Source organism: Notolabrus celidotus, chromosome 16 (genome assembly GCF_009762535.1).
Source record: "Notolabrus celidotus isolate fNotCel1 chromosome 16, fNotCel1.pri, whole genome shotgun sequence".
In the NCBI taxonomy this organism is placed as follows: domain Eukaryota; kingdom Metazoa; phylum Chordata; class Actinopteri; order Labriformes; family Labridae; genus Notolabrus; species Notolabrus celidotus.
This window is the reverse complement of record NC_048287.1, coordinates 25,163,978-25,183,591: the sequence shown is the minus strand read 5'-3', so window position 1 is coordinate 25,183,591 and position 19,614 is coordinate 25,163,978. Positions and strand designations below refer to the sequence as shown.

Genomic DNA, 19,614 nt, shown 5'->3' with positions numbered 1-19,614 from the left:
GACTATGATGATGTGTGAATGGCATGCTGGCTGTATCAGGGTCAAGGCAGAGATGCTAAAGTAAGAGCAGCAATAGTTGATGTTCATGTGTACTACTTTCATAATAAAGTGATTCAGGACCCTAATTTCTTCATGCTGGTACTTTGCATGTGTCGCTTTGATGAAGACTTTGATTGTGACTTTATAGCACATGATATTGAGTGCATCAAAAGTTAAAGGAATCCAAAAAGTCTTTTAGTGAAGTCCTGTGGAGTTTAAGATACATTAGACACAGTCTTGACCTTCATGTCATATCACTTTTTCACTTCACTAGCGAGGAAAAAGCAGGAAGCAAAGAGAAATGTGTAAAGGAAGACTCTGGGAAGCTTCCATGTGAGTCAGAACAACAAACAAGCACACGTCTCTCAGAAATCTCAAGAACAAACTGAAACATTTTATTTGAATATACAGATTATCCAGTTGCATCAGGAGTGCTCACACAGAAAGAAAGGGAAGGGGCTAATCCTTCACTAACAGCTCTTGTCTAAAACATTTCAAATTAAACTCCCTTCATTTCAACGCGTCTCATTATTTTCTCTGTCTGCCTTCACAGTGGACTCATCAGAGTCAGGGTCTATTCACATCTTAAAATCCCAAACAAAGTGAGTGGAAACATTGCACATGTAGCAGAAGAAAGGCTGAGTACTGTGGAGTCAACTAGGATTTATACTTAAATGTTATTTCTTACTGTGAGAATTAACAGAAACCAAGACATTGGAGTAATCAACATCCAATTACCTTGTTTGTTTTCTTCAAAAAGTCTTTTTTATGATGTGCAAATACGTGGGAAGAATCTGGGATTATTAGGAAGCGTTCAGAGGGTGACATTTCACAGAGTTGGCACTTGGGAACACTTGATTTTAGTTTGCAAGAAAAAAAAAAAGATGGCCAGATAATTTCAGTTAATATAAATGAATATATATATATCTATAGTGTAGGAATCTCTGCCTTTGCTGGATGTGCACTGGTTGCTTTGACTGACATCAGCATGAGATGACTTAACAGTCAGAAAGTGAGTTTTTTTCCCCCCCTCTTTTTGCACAAATGTTTCAAATGATTGCTTATTTCACACAAGGTACAAGCCGAGCTGTGTCAACGGCACACTCGCTTTAACATTCAACAACCAAAGAAAAAGTGACTCACAGGCCAGTTTCACAGAAAGAGCAATCACACTGAAATGTTGCAGGGAAAAGACGTATGGGTTAAAGTTTTCCCTCAGTGCAGACTAGTCAGGGAACATTTGTCACTGCTGCTGCTGATTCAGATAAATAAGATAGATGTAGCTTGTTCTGTCTGGTCTGTGGTGATGTAGCATCATTTCTTGACGGCAAACATCCCTCAGATTAATTTTCTTATTTAATCCTAATTATGGGAAAAAAGGCTCAAAACACACTGAGGCCAATCTAACACAGGACACAGTTTAATCTGAAATGTTACCTTCATGACGCCGGATTTAAAGCTTGTGTTAATCTATCACTTGTACCAGCCAGTAGGAGCACTTTGCCTGAAATATGCTTCATATCCAAGCCTGCAGGTTTGCCCTGGACTTAAGCAGCAACATCTTACACTTAAATATGCAATTTATTGTCACTGTTAAAATCAAAGGCCAAGTTTTTCAGGGGTTAAAGGTTAAATCTGGATGATGGGAATGATTAGGATTTGGAAAACTACTTTTTTTATATCCAGGATCAGTTGATCCAGATTATGTTGTCTCACTTTTCAACGAAAACTGGACCAGATCAGATCAGCCTCATCCAGGTACAGACTTTTAAAGACGACTACATCTGGAGGACTGAATATTGCATACTTTGTCCACAGGGGGCGCCAAATTTGACACAAACGGAAAGATCCCCACAGGAGCATATGTTAGATATTGAAATTTAATTTATAGGTCAAAATCCTTCATTTTTTTGCAACCCTGAAGTCTACCACTTCTATTATGTCATTATCGTAATTCAAGAGCAAAATCTGAAGAAAAATAAAATATGTTTGCCGAAATCAAACGTTTTCCTGGGCGTGGATTTAGCCTAGTAATTAAGTTTTGCGCCCCTTTTCCGCATGTCATTCTCCAACTCTCTGTCCTGGTTTCTTGCTCTGTTTGCGGTCCTATCCTCTCCAAATAAAAGATATAAAAACCTAAAAAATATAACAAAACAAAAAGAAATCCTAAATTTTGTTGTAATTCCAGTCTGAATCCAGAGCAAGAGTTTATGTTTTGAACAACACAAACTTGAGGTTTAATACTAATAAAAACTAAAATTGGATTACCTGACGTAATCAGATTTCATAATTCTTTCTTCCTTTAAATAGCCACATTTCAAGGTTTTACCCAGTCTGATAGCTTTAATCCGATCAGATAACTTTTGGCCAAGAAAATCAAGTATTTGATACATTTAGAATGCAGCAAAGACGTCCTGTCTTTATGGCTTAACCTTTGAACTTTGTCATCACAGATCTCCCTTTTCAACAAACAAGAGACAAACTGAGCCTGAAGCTGACGGACATTAACTCAAAGTGCATCTAATCACAGCATAAAGGTTGTTTGTGAAAACAAAACAGAAAAGAACATACAGTGGTCTTCATGTTTCAAGCAATTAATGAACATCCAGGTGAGCAGACAGAGTCCGGTCTGTCTCATTCGTTGTGAAGTGGACTCCTTCTCATAATCACCTCCACTGAGACTGAACTCGTTAACGTTGTTGATTCCAGTGTGTGAATCCAGAGACTTCCTCCACAGCAGAGCCTCCAGAACAAAAACATGTTAAACATCCTGCCTGCGACTCTTCCATGGGTTTATAACAGACATAAAAACATACAAACTGCTCTGAAGAAGCATCTTTTGGCTCAGCAGCCAGAAAAACTCCACACATACACTCATCATACAAACATGCAGGCGGTCATTCCTGGATCAAATTGCATCAAAGCTGCAATCTGTCACTCCGCATGCACTTGTTTTTTTTTGTTTTCGGAGCAGGGTCCGATGTTGTTTCCAGCTCTGTTTTGGTTCAAGTCACCATGTGTAGTAGATTTGCTGCAGAGCTAAACCGTATGTTTGGACATGGCAGTGTTTGGTAGCATCACGTTTGACCTGAAACAGTGAAAACGACGTCTTTGTGTGCGTTCATGCGAGCCCGCAGAGAGGCAAGGTGTGAGCGTGTCGAGTGGCTGGTTTTTTCGTGTCACTGAAGCTGAGAGGGGAGACAGTACATTCTTCGTGTCTCTGTGTTAAATAAAAAGGGGTGATGAATATATTTTTTCCATCCAAAATTCAGAGCTCACCCCTTGGTTTTCTGCACAATCATGTTTCTTTTTAAACCTCTGTGTTGGCTCAGTGTGGGAGCAGGGAAGTGTCAGTACAGTGGTGTGTTTCTCTGTGACAGAGGGACAGCATGTCTCCAGCACTTTCCTCTCCTTCTCCTCCTCCTGAATCTAAGCACACAGTCTTTGTGAAAGAGAAGTGTGAGGTTTTGAGTGCTGAGGGACAAAACAAAAAAATAATCAGCAAGAGTGAGGAGCAGTGAGGAGGAGGAGGTGTGTGTGTGTTTGAGAGTGTGTGAGGGCAGCAGCGAGCTCCCTCCTCCTCCCTTGCTATAGCAGCTCTTCTCTCTGCTTCTTGCCCCTCACGGGGCCCTGGCCGTTTCTCAGGGAGCCGTTCTGGGGCCTCAGGAGATGCCCGCGCTCCTGCTCCGTCCAGGGGACCCCGCCCTGCCCGTCATCGCTGTCCAGGTCGGAGTCTGAGTGCATGAGGGCGGAGGAGGTGGGAGCGGGCACCGGCTTTAAGCGGACTGGAGAGGAGGCAGTCGGGGAAGAGGAGAAAGAACGACATAAGAACAAAAGACTGTTTAGTTTCATGCTTTAGTCTATTATGGAAATTAATCTAATTAATTAGACTTTCTGATTTATTGATCACAATCCATCAGCTCACAAATTAATAGGAGAAGCACTACAGTTAGACTTACACCAACACCCTTATCTCTAGATGGTTATTCAGCTTCTAAATTTTAATTGTACTCTTATTACTGTTAATTCCCAAACTACCATCATGGAGCTTCGTTTAAGTAGTGTACACATGCTTTATAAGACCTTAAAGTTTTTTCCTTGTGAGCTTATTTTTACAGCACAAGAGCCGTGAGGTAGATCTTTTTATTGCTGATTCAGCATTTAAAAAGGCTCTACAACAACATGACTCTGAATGACTTTCACACTTTTCCTAAACTTTTAAAAACTGCGACAGATGGGGCCCCTTTCTCGAATATGTCCAAAGAACTACGTTTTCAGATATTCCAAGTTAAAGCAAGGTCTGGTAGGATGTGGCAACATGGGCTCTTTATTTATTTATTCTTAAAAGTTTGGTTTAATTTAACTTATGGTGTTTGTGTTTCGTTTGCTGTTTTCTTTTTTGTTTTTATTTGGAAATTTGGAAGTGTGTGTGTTTGTATGTCTATATATTTATGTATATATTTATGTATATTTATATGTGTGTGTGTGTGTGTGTGTGTTTGTGTGTGTGTGTGTGTGTGTGTGTGTGTGTGTGTGTGTGTGTGTGTGTGTGTGTGTGTGTATATCTTTTTTATTAATAATATTTTTATCACATTTGTATCATTATTATCATCACTATTATTTTCACTTTCAGTTACATGTTAAAGCTGGAGTCACAAGTGTGGTCATTGTTATTTGTAATGTTGCAAATATGTTAATGCAGCTATTATTTTCTCTAATATCTCTACTTCTATTTGTTTAACATTGTCTTAGGTTAACAGGATTTTTGTACTTTTAAAAAATCTAATTATATGTGCACTTTTGATGCCACTACACAAAAATGCACTCATATATGTATCTGTTACCATTATTGTATAATCCTGTGAATGCTAATAAAAAAAAATAAAAAAAACTGCAACAGGAGTGGGTCTGTGATAAACAATAGAGGTCGCACCTCTTTCTTTCCTTGTCAGTGTAACTTGCTAAATGCTGCAAAGTGCTCTGCTCATGGTGGATTAAGATGAGATCAGACTGAGTCCTGTCTGTAAGATGGGACTGGATCTTACCCTGTCTTGATGTTGGGTCTTTGTTAATAATATAACAGAGTATGGTCTAGACCTGCTCTGTTTGTAAATCACCTTTAAGATAACATTTCCTGTGATTTGGGGCTCTATAAATAAAGATTGATTGATTGCCGGATTATATTATGACCATGTTACTGCTGTTGCTCCAATTATCATGTTTATAAAGCTGCTGTGAGCGGCTGTATCAGTGACTATGCCAGAGAGTGATTAATCTATGCTAGCTTTTATATCATATCATGTTATTCTTTTTGTCATTAATTAACGTAAATGAATGCACATGCTAAAAGCCTCTTTAGCTCTTTTACAGTTCATACAAAACCAACCCTAATTCTTTATTTTGGCTCAGCTTTTAGACATGAGCGTTGTATTTCAGTGTTAGTAGTGACAGTGTGTGTGTGTGTGTGTGTGTGTGTGTCTCACCAGCTCGAGGATGTTGTAGCTCCAGACTGTCTTGCTCGTCAGCTTCTAGCATTTTGTATCTGCTTTTACTTCTTCGCACTTTGCTTTTGCGCCTGAAGACAAAACAGATTTCATCAGTTAGAATCTGAATATACAGCTGATTGTCAAACTTATGAACTTCTGGCCACCACACGGGGTAAATATTGAAATTACAGCCTTACATTATGATGTTTTCAGCAAAAAAAAATAAGAGAAATGTTTTGAGATGTTTTAGATTTTACTCGCCTGTTGCAGCAGCACACCATCCCCCAGACAACTGTTGCAATAGCGACCACAATCATAAAGGATGCTATCGTCACATAGAGCACACTCCACTCTGAAAAACAACATATATGTTAGAAAAAAGTAATCAACTACGTGAAACTTAGTAATGACATTAAACAGGCATGATTATATGAAGGGATTCGAGCCCTCACCACAGTTGCTCTCAGCGTCTCCGAGCTGAGCTCTGATGAAGTTCTCCATCCAGAACGGGTGGCAGACGCAGCGCCGCGTGAACGAGTCACACTCGCCGTGACTCGAGCAGTTTAACTGGCAGACTGAGGAGGGGACAGAGAGGAGCAGGTTAGATGTGAGCTTTAATGTTACAGACTTGTGGATTATCTTACAGAGAGCAGACAGAACTGATCACAGAACCATCACAAAATAAAAACATTGTAAAACACTAGAGGCACTGGATAAGATAACTATACACAGGTTTTAGAAAGAGAGAGAGAGAGGGGGAAGGCGTAACTTGTAGAAGCAGGTAAAAAATGTTAGAAATTTGACCTTTGACTTCTGTCATTATCTGACCATTAGCTCGGTTATTACAGGTCTAGATGTTAAATCAGCTCTGGTCTTTTGTCCTAACATCAGTTTCTGATTCAAAGAGAACTTTAAGACAAATCCATGTTTCTATTTACATTCTGAAAGTAGTTATGAGATTTTTACTGCACAGCCTTTGACACTAGGGACGCAACGATTGAGAAAATAAGATCGTTACAGATTCGGATGAACTGGCTTATCTGCTTTTTGTTTCCAAAAGCAAAGCTAAAAGATGGGGCTTAGTAGCCTATCATTTCCAAACTGATGCAACAGACACAACTACTGCAATCAGTGAATGCCAAAGTATTGTGCAAAGATGTTAGATTGATATCCATCAACAGGGCGAGTATCAGCTTATCCCTCTTTGACATACTCAGGGTTCCCACTCTTTTCCAGAGATCATTTTCCAGGACATTTCCAGTGAAGTTTTGAACTTGTGTCACCCTTTTTTTTGTTCCGTTTGCTTTCACTATAAGAAGTTTGCACTCCTCCTAGCTAGAGTACGGCAATTGAGCTCTCAGCCTGCAGGGAAAGTCGTGAGTCACAGACCCCCGAGCTCTCTGCCCGACTCTGCTGGTCACTCTTTAACTTAAATATCGGACTCTTTGAATCTAAAGAGCACTCCAAAAGGGGAATTTACCATAAACATAAACAATATACCCCCGATTTCTGTGAATGCACTCAGCTTTCAAAGAATGGGGATGTGTTTTTTTAATCATGTCAGGTTGCACGCAGTCATGTTGGAATAATTTTCCATGACAATACATGATTTTCCAGGACATTTGACTTTTTCTCCCATTTTCCAGGTGTTTTCCAGCACTGGAAAATTGGTCAACTGTTTTCCAGGTTTTCCAAGACACATGGAACCCTGATACTGCCTGTAAACTAATGCATGCCTTTAGATCTAATCTCAAATCTAGTTTCACTTGAGGGTCACCTAAGTCTACTCTACTGTGTGTCTTTCATAAACCACATGTATGTGATACTCACTGACTGTGTCCACCCGTCGGGCTTTAAAGATGAGAAAGTCATTCTTCTGTTTTCGCAGTTTGTTTCGTAGGCCAAGTGCAACACTGCGTCCGGACAGAGGGGGGCGCCCTGGACCACCTGACACTAGGAAGACCAAACGAGTACTGAGGGAGAAAGAAGGGTAAAAATGATAGGTGATGAAACATTTAGGTTGGAGTTACAACAAAAGCCTGAAGCTATAAAATTATTATAGAAAATCAAGATGTTTCACTCACCTGTGCTCGTTAAACGAACTGATCTCTCGCACGATGATGTCGCTGTCCAGCACGCCCAGTAGGACCCCGACCTGCCGCAGCAGCATGTCCCGCTGACGATGGGAGACCTGGGATACAGCGACTTCCAGCAGCAGCTCCACCAGGTCATGCTCCCATACGTCTGATAAACAGAGGGAGAATAAGTAAAAGGTGTAAAATGGACATGCAGGAGTAAAGTGGGACAGGAAGTGGAGAGAGACTGATTTGTTGGATCCATTCGACACTCTGAAATCTGGGAAAGCGGCCAGAGCATCAAGTGAGGGATTAGTTTCTGGCTAGGGTCGTGTCTGCACACCTTGAGCTGCAAACTAACCTGCTCAACCTTCTGCTGCTGGCTGCTGATCTTCCTGCCAGTTCACAACTATTTGTTTTGTGTATTTCTTCTTTGTGTATTTTGAACATTTTGACAACAATGTGCATCTGGTGCATGAAAACAAGTGGGTGAAAGAACATCCACCACAAGTGAGCAATAATGTGTTTCTGTGTCTGTCCACTCTACCTGGTTTGACCTCCACTGTGCCTGTGTCAGTGCTGGTCTGTCCTTTACTGTCAGTTACAGTCAGGGTGAAGCCGTACTTCCCCTCCACCAGGTTACCCAGAAACAGTACCGCCTGGTGGTCAGAGTTGTTCAGCACATCCTGGTGAAACACAAACAAACAACAACAACAAAGAAGTGTAAATCTTTTGAAAATGTTCTGCAATATTCTAAAACTGTGGAGTTTTAGTTTACTCTAAGTGTTTGAAGCTCATTCAGGCTTATAACAAAAGCCAGTCACACCCCAGCTGCAGGACTGTTGTCATCCCTGGTCCACAGGAAGCTGACTCCACCTTTGTCATCAATGGAGTGAGATCCATCCAGAGAAGCAGTCCTGACGGGCAGAGCGATGGCTGCACTCGACACAACATGAGCAACAGGAGGCTGATCTAGTTCTGGATGGATAGAGAAACTTATTAGAAGAGGACTTTAGTCTTAAAACACTGAACTTGTATTCTCTGAGGTAGATCCTGCTACAAAGAAAGATGTAAAAAATGTTTGAAGAAAGAAATGTCCAAAAAGTTCCAGCATCAAACTCAGATTCTGAAGTGACGATTGTTGTCCATCTCACAAGCTTTTCAAGTATCTGATGAATACTTTAAAAGGCACGTGAGAGTATACTCTGTGTATCAAATATTCAGGGATCAAATAAACCCTCCTTCCCCTGCCTGCTTTTTTTAGGACAATGTTTAAGTCTTAAAAATCCAGTTTGTCCATTTGTCTAAAATGTTAATACAATATTGTTGCGGGATAAGCGAAATATTTAAGCATCAAATTAGATGAAGCGCACTAGGAAAGCGATCAGGATCTGCTCCTGATTTCGTGCTCTCTTTTAACATCTGTCATTGCTCTTTGTCATGATGCACACTCACACACACACACACACACGCACACACACACACACACACTCATCTCCTAACCTTCTCTGACGATGACCTTGACAGTGTCGCTACTCTGCAGCTTCCTGTCGTCCATTACGGTCAGGGTGAACTCGTACATGCCGACCTCCAGACCTGTCACTGTGGCAACAGCGCCGTCTGCATTCTCAATCTTCACACCGTCTGGACCCCTGATGGAGGAACAGAAGGACAGAGACACAAACACTGAGTATGAAAGACGATACACTGAGTATGAAAGACGATCCTTCATGTTATGTAACAACAGATTCATATTCACAAATTAACTGACAAGAGCCTTTTCTACGTCCTTGTTAATAAGGAGTCAGAGGACAATGCAAACTTGAATATGACTGACTTGGTTTGTTTCCAGTGGTAGGTGGCTATCTTCTGGTCGTCACTGCTCTTGCTGCCGTCCAGCGTGGTCCGGTCAACAGGTAAAGTCAGCTCCTTCTCTGGCCCTGCGTCTGCTGTAGGAGGCTTATTGTTTTCTAGAGTACAAAGAGAGTGTGGGGGAAACCAGGATGAGAGAAGAAATATTACGACTCTATTAGAAAACAAACATTGAAGACAGAATGAGAGGCTTAACTTTTAACCTAAATGAAAACAACATGAGGCCCTGATCTCACAACAAGTGCAGGATAACAGAGCATATAACCCCCCAACCATCAATCAAAAGGTAGAAACTACACAGAGTAAAAATATAACTGCAGTAACATGTACAATAGAAAACATGCAAAATTTGCACTTGCAATAAAAAAATGTGCAAAATTTAAACGTGCAACAGAAAATGTGCAAAATCTCTATGTTCAATAAAAAAGGGGCAAAATTGCTATGTGCAATAGAATATGTGCAAAATCTCCATTTGGAATAGAAATGTGCAAATCATTATGCAACAAAAGATGTGCAAAATCTACATGTGTAATAGAGATTTTTCACATGGAGATTTTGCCCATTTTCTATGTTCAAAAGGAAATGTCCCAAATCATCTCTGTGCAACAATACATGTGCAAAATCTACATGTGTAATACAAAATGTGCAAAATGTAAATATATTTCTCAGGACAAGAATGCATATATTAATTATCTGGTTGTGTTATGTCTCCTTTAATAGCTGTTTAAGTTTGCAATTTTATATTTCGTGTACTTTTTTAAAAACGTAACATCTTTTGATCATTTGTAATTAAAATGTAACATGTTTTATAATAAATTATTCTATCTTTTATGTTCAATTAAGTTGACTCTAGGCACAACATGAACAAATTCATTTATATCTGAACTATCCTGAATCTGTGAAAATAACATTTAAGAAAATTCTAAATTCTAAAAAAATAAAAACTTCAATAGTGAAAAGGCCAACTGCACTACTGTAGATAAAACATTAAGGTCAAAATTAATTATCTCATACCAGAACTCTTTTAAATTGTTCTTAATTACAGCCTCTGATCGTCCACATGCCGGCATTTCTCTCAGACATCATCACTCAAACAATCAGCCAGGAATGTGTTTAAATAACACTTCCTGTTCAAACACTTCAAGATCGTCATAACCAGTGTGTGTGTGTGTGTTTGCTCGACTACAGTCCACACAAGCAGCTTATCAGGTGGAATGTGCATGTGCACCTGCATTCACTGAGTCATAACAGTGTGAAGCAGGTTATGTTGAGCAAATAAACCTTCTTATCTGTAGCTTATGTCCTGACATCAGCTTCAGAAACATGAAGAGGTCAAGTTTTAATACAGATAAATTATGAATGGAAGCTTATATGTTCTTAACACAGTATGTGATTGTTTGTATTCAGCCTGATAGAGGTATTAAGGGTAAATAGGAAGTGCATACAGCTGAACTAATAGAATCTAAAGACCAAAAGTGAATGACTATAAAACAATAGAGAGTGATAGCTGTCAGGAGCTGTAAGTAATGTCTTCAGCAGCTGATTCAATAACTACTCCTCTCAGAGTTCAGAGTTCAAACATGTATAGGTGGTGTAAACCGGACTGCTTTCCTCTTCAGGTGTTTACCTGGTTGCACAATAACAGTGACCTGGGCGGTGTCCTGCTGTCCAGACGAGTCTGTCACTGTCAGCTGGAAGGTGTAGTCTCCCTCCTGCATAGCTGACAGCTGCAAGATCGGTGTCCTGACGCCCTGAAAACAACAGAGAGATTCCTCTGTTAGACTTAATTCTTCCATCTAGCCAAAAATGAACTGACACATGAGAGTTTAAATGTAAGCATGAGTGTCTTACCTGCATCTCCACCACCTTGTCTTTGCTCTCAGGGCTCAGGGACCACTCGTACGACAGGGGATCATGGTCGTCTGTGCTTTGGTTGCCATACAGAGAGATGGAGTTGCGTGGCAGCTGAATGACCTGGATGGAGGAAGAGGAAGGTTCTGATTTTTAATACCAGAAGTGAGCTAGTCTAGTTATTTTTCTACAGAGCAATGGAGAGAGAGAAAACACTCCTGACCTGGTTAGCGCCGGCGTTGGCTACAGGCCGGTAGTCCTTGGCTTTGTTGACTGAGAGGGTGGCCTGTGTCGAGTTTTTGGCTCCATCTGAGTCTGTCACTGTCAAACTGAGAGAAGACGTTCATTATGAACAAACACAGATCGTTTGTCAAAGAGAAATTCAAACAATTCAAGAAAAATACGGTCCCCAAATCACAAGTTTTGTGGATATTTTGATTGCCTTACATGCATGCACGGCTCTCCTGAAAATTCACTGACATTATCCTGCCGAGCTGCATGTTTGAACCAAAGCAGCCTAATTTGTGAACCCAACTTCATACACTTTTTTCCTACCAGTCCCTGTGAAATGTGTGCAAGAAGTCAGGGTTGACCAATGTGTGACCAGAGCAGATAAAGGTCAGGAAAATTCTATTTGAGTGAGTGGATGCTCGAGGGGGTGATGACATTGTTCTCTTTATGTTCGCCTCAGTACCCTTTTATGTCTTCCACTGCTCTGTTTCGTTGTGCAGCAACGTCCTGATGCATGTTGTAGTCATATTAAACAGAAGCCTCTTATGCCGTAAGGAAGTTCTGCCATCACTACGCCTTGGTACTTACACATTGAACTCTGCAGCAGCGTAATACTGGTGTCCTGTGTAGTGTGTGATTGCACTACGACTTTTCAGAGAGAGAGCTCCTCATACACATGGAGTCAGATATGAACACACACCCACACACACTACTGTTCCACCCTGCCAGCTCTGATGCTACACATTGCCAACTTCTTTGCCCATTACGTCTGATCTTACGCACTGCAGACGAGACATAACAGGATGTCAATATCCCGCCTTGAACTTTCAATATGCGAGAGCCGGGACAATCACTGTTATGGTCTCCCCCTGCATGCTCTACCCAGCTGCCCTACTTCACTCAAACCAGAGTATTTCTAGAACTAAGAGAGCATCCACACATCTCCTGCTGTGAGAGGTGCATATGTGAAAGGCAATTTTTGAAAATATCAGGGCCTCAAACCTCTGAATTAATCTTAAAATGTCAGGTGTAAATGTTATAATTATGACAGATATTCTTTATATGAAGAAATAAGATCCACTAAGATGCAGGAAACAGCATTTAAAATTCCTTTTTGTACCGTAATTTTAGAAACTAGATTTCAAAGCTGGCCAGCTCAAACAATGTCCTCCCTCTTGACAGAAAGTCTGAGGTAGCATACAATTCAAAGATCAATAAAGGCTTGATAAGTAAGCTATACCATGCCATCACAACACTGAATAAGGACAATAGGGACTATGTTAAACAGAGATGGGAAAAATAACTGGGCATCAGAATAACTGAAGACACTTGGCAACATGCCTGGGAGATACAATCATCCTCTACAAACTCCTGGACCTGGAGGGACTTCTGCTGGAAAAACTTAATACGCTTTTATATAACTCCCAAACAGAAGTCCAAACAAAGTGGCACTCAACTCTGCTGCTGGAGGGAATGTGGAGAGATGATGGTTGATCATGCGCATATTTTCTGGTCTTGCCCCCTAATTAAGCTTTAATGGAAGGAAGTAGCAACAATTATCTCAAAAACTCTCGGTTTCACCATTAGTACAACATTCATCTCACTTTACCTCGGACATATCCCTGACGGACTGAGTAAATACGATGCCTTCCTCTTAAAGATTTTGCTGACATCAAGTAAAAAGGCCATTACAAAACTTTGGCTTCAGAGGAAGTGCCCTACTGCTGGTATCTTTATTGATATAGTTGTAAAACAACTACATCTTTTAGAACAAATGATCTATTCTATACGGCTCCAAAAAGAACTGGGGGAAAAACGATGGGAGAAATGGTGTATTTATTTAGCCGGGGAAAATAATTCATTGTAAATATGTGTGACCAAGTATGCTTTTTGTGTTATATCTCATCTAAATGTATGCTTTCTTGTACAGACCGAGCCATGACCTCATGTTTTTGTGTTCTTGTGTGTGTGTAAGTATATTTATAAGTATGTATGTATGTATGTAAGCATATGTTCCAATAAAAACTGAAAAAAAAAAAAAAAACAGAAAAATACCTGAAGGTGTAGTTCCCAGGCACCAGGCTGGTGAGAGTGAGGACGGGTGTGTCGGCAGAGACCTTCTCCTCCCTCAGGGGACCTTTCACCTCCTCCCAGTGCCACGCCACCACCTTATCATCATCCGTGCTCTCTGCAGGAAGCGAGCCAGAAGGTCACAGAGAATGGTGACACATGCACGGTGTTAAATATGTTTGCACATGTGTGTTTGTCTTGCAGGGAAACTCACGGCTGCCGTCTATGACCGTCGAGCTGGTTGGCAGAGAGATCTCCTGGAACTTCGGGGAAACCACAGCAACAGGAGGCTTGTTTACCCGCGGCTCTGTCAGGTGGAAAACAAGAAATTAACTTGCTTACTGAGCTGTAAATGAGCCGAGGCCCGGGCATAGTTTGCACAAGTCAGCAGCTACCTCCTCAAGAGTCACTAACAAGACTGTGTGTGGGAGGAAGCAGCCTTGTCTTCCAGCAGTGAGATCTAAGTTTATTCTGTCAAAGTTAGAGCACACTGTCGACTCAGTGCTGATGAATTCACATTATTCACTCTACTGTAGCAGTGTGGAGGCTCCTCTATAGTCGCTTAGGTTGGTTTTAAATAGCTTGTGGACCATTAAACAGTGTAATATTCTAATTACATTACAACAGTCCTGCTATAATAGTAAAGTTAGACTTTTTCAGAGCTTTTGATTTTTTAAAATCTTTGTATTTATTTAAATATAAGCAGAAAACTTCACACATTAATGCTATAACCTTACTGCATGTGTGAGGAACAACAATACCAGCAAAAACTCATCCGTTTAACATTGTAGGGCTGTCAAAAATCAAATTCAAATTGAAATGTTTACCATGTGTCCTTAGGCTGCTTTGAAACATTACAAGTCTAATAAAGTCAATTTTATGCACATAGCCTTCGCCTTCTATCACACATTGCAATTTTGCCTAATTAGTCTATACAGCTTTTACACCACAAAACACTCACACCCTTAACCTTGTGGAGAAGGATGAGACAAATGTCCCCAAAAACTCTTCAGCAGGGAAACAGTTAAAGAAAAATCTTGAAGAAGGACAGATGCCTTGTTCAAGACACGGATATCTTTTAAAAGTGTTGCACAAATACAGAAGCAGGAAGACATTGTGCAACTGCAAGGTAACTTAAGATAAGCAAACTACATGACTTCCTCAACACTTGACGTTTTTATCTTTTTTTGGTATGAGCCTAAAAAACTATGCAAATACACCAAACTAACACCTGTAGTTTTTCTATTTGTAGCTGTTTGCTGCTGCATGACGTGTTGGTGCAGTGGTTGCAATATCTTGTAACTTTTAACGCTCTTCATCGCCTGTCCTCCAGAATACATATCTGAACTGCCTCAGATTCTTTAGTGAGAATCTCTTAAACGCTCCCATCTCAAACTTGAAAACAAAAGAAGACTGAGTGTTTTATTCGATCTCCTCTGCTGTGGAACGACCTGTCCGAGGATCTCCCACGAGCTACATCAGTATCTTCTTATGAATCTCTTCTGAGGACGTGTTTTGATCAAAAGGTCTTCTCGTAATTTCCGCATTTTATTCTTGATGCTTTGTTCATTTGTTTTAGAATAACTTCTATTGCTCCTTTTATTCATCCATTGTTTCAAACTGGTTCTAATTGTTTAAGTTGTACGTCTATGTCCCTGTTTCTATTCCTGCTTTAGGTGCTGTGTCTACTGAGGCGTTTTTTTTGTGCTGGAAGTACCCACAACCTCAGTTTCAGAGCGCTTCTAACCAGTGATTACTGTTGCTAGATTACAAAAGTTGCATCACAGCACCTGCTTCCCTAAGTAGTGACCATTGGGTCTGTTTTTGAATGCTCTGTATACTTCATACTGTACACGTCATCTAGAAACTGTAAAAACTATTGATAGAAATCATGTCATAGCATTAGTAGCAGCTCTAAACTCGGATATTGTACCTCGAAAAAATTAGTGTGATAACATTTCTCATATATATGGACCTCTGCCAATGTTGTTGACAAAGCTGATATCAGAAGTCCAGCCCCTCTTTGATTCTGATTGGTCAGTGATCAAAAGTTGACATTAGTAAGCGGGGCAGTGCTCCAAAAGTTGAACTGTTTTCAACAGAGAGTGCTGAGACAAAAATCAGTAGATGCTGAGAGCTGGAAATGCTGAATCACAATTGGTTTGCAAAGAAAAATGTGCAAAAAACAGTGTTATTGAACACTGCACCTTATTGCATACATTAGGATATTTTCTCATGTTTTCTTTATTCTATGTCTGCAGTGACCTTTGCTTGGTTTTGTAGGGGATTACAAACACAAACCTCAATGTGATTCACAATTTGAATGAGATTGACGCATGGCTTAGTGTTTGACCTCACCTGGTTTGACCGTGACGTTGACGTAACCCTCACCGTGGGCCCCATCCCCATCCACCGTCACCTCAAACTCATACAGACCCAAAGTCAGCTGAAAGAGAGAGAAATGAAGAGAGGATGAGAGAACGAATCAAGCATGCAGAAAGCAGAAGTGATCTTTTTGAGACGAAACTACTGAAACTATGAATACATCCAAAAGCCCTCCAGCTGCATGTTTTTATATCTGGTGGAGTGTGGTTACAAGGGCTTTGGTTCATACCTGGCTTAGTTTAAGTGTAGTGCTGTGCTTCCCTTCCATCTCCCCACTGTAATCTTTGGGATGAGTTTTCAGACGCCAGTCAAATGCATAGTTTGTCCCTGTGAAAAGGAGCAACGTTAAATCAAGTGCATTCATCAAAAGTGCTCGTGCATTTTATAAAAGTCTTTCAGATCATTTAAGGATGAGAGAATTCTGTATTCAGGGGATCAGAGGATTAACTAAGTCATGACGTGCATTCCTCCTCTCCACTGTATAATCTTTCTTTCAGTTTAAAGTCCCTGGTGATCAGTGTGACGTACAGTATGCTCATCACTAAAATACAGAAGGTTTGTATGAACACTGAAAATGGTACATGAACTGCTTTCTTACTGATCACTCAAAGTGCTTTTACATGACAGAATCCCACCTTCATTCACTGATGGAAGAGGCTGCTATTTAAAGAACCCATCAACTTAAACTAATCTCACTCACACACAAGGGGCAGGTTGTGTTAAGTGTCTTGCCCAATAGCACTTGGCGTGTAGACAGTAGGACCTGGGATTGAACCCCTCAACCTTCAAACTGGGAGACGACCGACTCTACCACTGAGCCACAGTCGTCCTTCAACATATCAAATGTCATAACATATCACAAAATGCCAAACTTCTTGGCCATGAGCCTCACTAGTTCATCAAATGTTCCCGTGGTTTTACCTTGAGGAGGCGGAGGGACGACAAAGGCGTTGAGTTCCACTGTGTTGCGAGGCAGCGTGACCTCCACACTCTCTCCTGCAGACACCACCAGCTCCCTCACTGTCGACATAACAACACAGGATCAGAAATTATACCAAACAGTGCAGCATGGTATCCTAAAGACACTGACTGGATAGAGCAAGAGGAGTTTGATTAATCACAAACATTCATTAATACCTATGTGGGTAGTAAAATTAAGAGAGATCTGATCATTTTCCTTTCATTGCTCTTACACATCCAACCCCAATGCCCTATAGGAGCTGTATGGTCATGACATCCAACTATATACTGTATATAAATCATGGACATAGTCTTGGTGCGGATTTAGCCCAATAGTTAATTTGTGTGCCCATATAGTGGGGGTTCAATTCCAGCCTGCGGCCACCTTCCCCCACTCTCTCTTGGTATCTGGCTTTATCCACCGTCCTCTCCTCTAGGAATGAAGGTGTAAAAAGCCCCAAAATATAACCTAAAAACATGGACATAGTCTCAGTGACATCACCCATTTGTTTCTGTAGAGGCTTTTTGAAGCTAATAATGGCAGTCCCCATACTGAAAATGCTGACTCAACCTAACTTTGTGTCAACCTAGATACAAGCAAAGAGGCTGAGAGATCTGGCCTCCTGGTAAACAGCTACACCCACCTGTCAATCAAATCAGACGTGCCCCTAATTATGTAAATATATGCATAACTCTTCACTTTAATTTAATCAAAACTAACAAATCACAGAACATTCACTTCCTGTAAAGTGTATACGCGTGAGAACTGAGCTCTTCAAACCTGTTTTTGATTGAAGTCGCTAACAGGTCATTCTGCTGTAAAATAATGCTTCAACACCAGAGGTTGTTGCTTGCATACAACTCATAACTGAGTCCATTTGTTTACAGTTGTGGTAAAATGAGACCTTCTAACTCAGACGCCTGATGACTGCAATAAAAAAACTGAATAACAGGTAATTTTATGACACACTCAGAGCAGAAAAGCACTGGCAAGGTCTGCAAACTGATACTTCCTGCATGAATCAAATTTGTTGTCTTAAATTGCTTCTGCAGTTAATGCAGGTTTACTTTTGCACAGGTGTTGCATCATATGGTACTTGTTCTTTTTCCTTGAACCGGTTTGTGAGAGCATAAATCTGTAGATATGAAGAAATAATCCATCCTGTATGGTTCTTTGCAGCTGTTTTTTTTGTTGCAGTAAGTTATATTTTTGGTCTTTTTCGCCTTTTATTGACAGGACAGCTGAAGAGAGACAGGAAATGTGGGGAGTAGAGAGTGGGGGAAGTATGCAGTGAATGGTCAACCGGCTGGGACTCGATCCAGGGACCTCTGCGACGAGGACTATAGTCTCAATATGTGGGGCGCTTGGACCACTAGGCCACCAGCGCCCCTCTTAGTAGCTGTTTGTGTAGCATCAGGAGTTTTTGAAATGTGATTGGAAAGTAAGCGGATGGTTTTAGGATGAAGAAGCAGAACTCATGAGCCATTGTAATAGTCCTTCAGCATAGCTTTGTGTTATTTTCACATTATGGTTGTGTCTTCCTGCTTATACACTAATTAAACAACATTTTAAAGCTACTGTCAGGGACTTTCATTGTGTTGAGTTTGGTGCCCCCTGTGGTCAAAATGATACCACATATCTTTGCTGATTTCCTCCTGAAGTCGTAATGAAAGTCTCATCCTGCTGTTCTTAATAGTCAAGTGTTTAAGTCAGTCTGATTCTCTGCTGCAGAAAATGTAAATAAGGCTGCTTCTTCAGCTTGCCGTTTATAACTTTGTCCAACACCTACCCTGTGACAGCCTTACAGCGTTAAAAATAACCACATAGAAGTAGTCCGTCTTGATGCTACTGGTTTTTTTTAAAGAAGCATCAGTATATGCTTCAGCCTGTGTCACCATCAGCTAAAACTCCTCACAGGATCTTTAAGAAATCATCTTAAAAAATAGTAGAAATAAGTTAAACGTGTTATCCTTTGTAGGGGTCATGCCTCAAAGTAAGCACAAATCCTATTATATCAATACTACAGATCAACTTTCTCTTCATGAGCTCCTCCCAGCCTGATGAACACCAATATTATGCCAGTCATTTCAGTGCACATGCGTTCCATTTAAAATGTCTCCAAACACTCTCTGGGATGAATTAATTGTCAGTGATTTTCTCAGACTCCACAGCATCCCCCTCTAAACCACAAGATGTTATGCAACTGTTCCTCTCACAGTTTGCATACTCCACATGACCGGTTAACAGAATGTGTAACATTCCCTTTAAATGAAGCTGTGAGTTGCAGAAGGTGGTAAAGGAATTTGAGCCGTCCATTATCGGAATTACTGCGTCTTGTTTCTGTGAGTTTGAGCTGCTCATGAAATGCAGCTGACCTTCGTTGGGCCTGTGTTGTCATTAGTTCCAGCGCAGCTTGTTACTGTTTGCTGGAGTAAATCTATTGTTAGTCTAAACAGCTAAAAAAGACTGGATCTGAATAATGACACGCATTGTTTTGGTGATAACCTGGAGGGAGGGGAAAGTGACCGTACGAGCCGGTCTTGTTTGTTGAGGTTCCGTATGTTTCAGCACATTCCTGCAGATTAGGATTACACTCATTTCACTTCACACCCACAGCACATGACGCTTCCATCTGGAAAAATAA

General features: G+C 40.7%; 1 protein-coding gene across 3 annotated transcripts in view; it reads right to left on the bottom strand.

Annotated features, from left to right (window-relative positions):
• Positions 1-411: 411 nt before the first annotated feature.
• The window catches only part of kiaa0319l (KIAA0319-like ortholog), a 30,603-nt gene continuing 11,400 nt past the window's right edge, over positions 412-19,614 (bottom strand). For all 3 annotated transcript variants that reach the window (XM_034704544.1, XM_034704545.1, XM_034704546.1), the window contains 18 exons: positions 16,931-17,029; positions 16,239-16,336; positions 15,983-16,070; positions 13,839-13,931; positions 13,610-13,742; positions 11,547-11,652; positions 11,324-11,446; positions 11,100-11,223; positions 9,438-9,570; positions 9,104-9,252; positions 8,427-8,578; positions 8,148-8,286; positions 7,610-7,769; positions 7,356-7,498; positions 5,978-6,100; positions 5,787-5,877; positions 5,523-5,614; positions 412-3,824 (listed from right to left, as the gene is read on the bottom strand). In XM_034704544.1, coding sequence (XP_034560435.1) covers positions 3,628-3,824; positions 5,523-5,614; positions 5,787-5,877; positions 5,978-6,100; positions 7,356-7,498; positions 7,610-7,769; positions 8,148-8,286; positions 8,427-8,578; positions 9,104-9,252; positions 9,438-9,570; positions 11,100-11,223; positions 11,324-11,446; positions 11,547-11,652; positions 13,610-13,742; positions 13,839-13,931; positions 15,983-16,070; positions 16,239-16,336; positions 16,931-17,029 — 2,243 coding nt within the window. In that variant the 3' untranslated portion in view covers positions 412-3,627. The remainder of the gene's footprint in view (positions 3,825-5,522; positions 5,615-5,786; positions 5,878-5,977; positions 6,101-7,355; positions 7,499-7,609; positions 7,770-8,147; positions 8,287-8,426; positions 8,579-9,103; positions 9,253-9,437; positions 9,571-11,099; positions 11,224-11,323; positions 11,447-11,546; positions 11,653-13,609; positions 13,743-13,838; positions 13,932-15,982; positions 16,071-16,238; positions 16,337-16,930; positions 17,030-19,614) is intronic.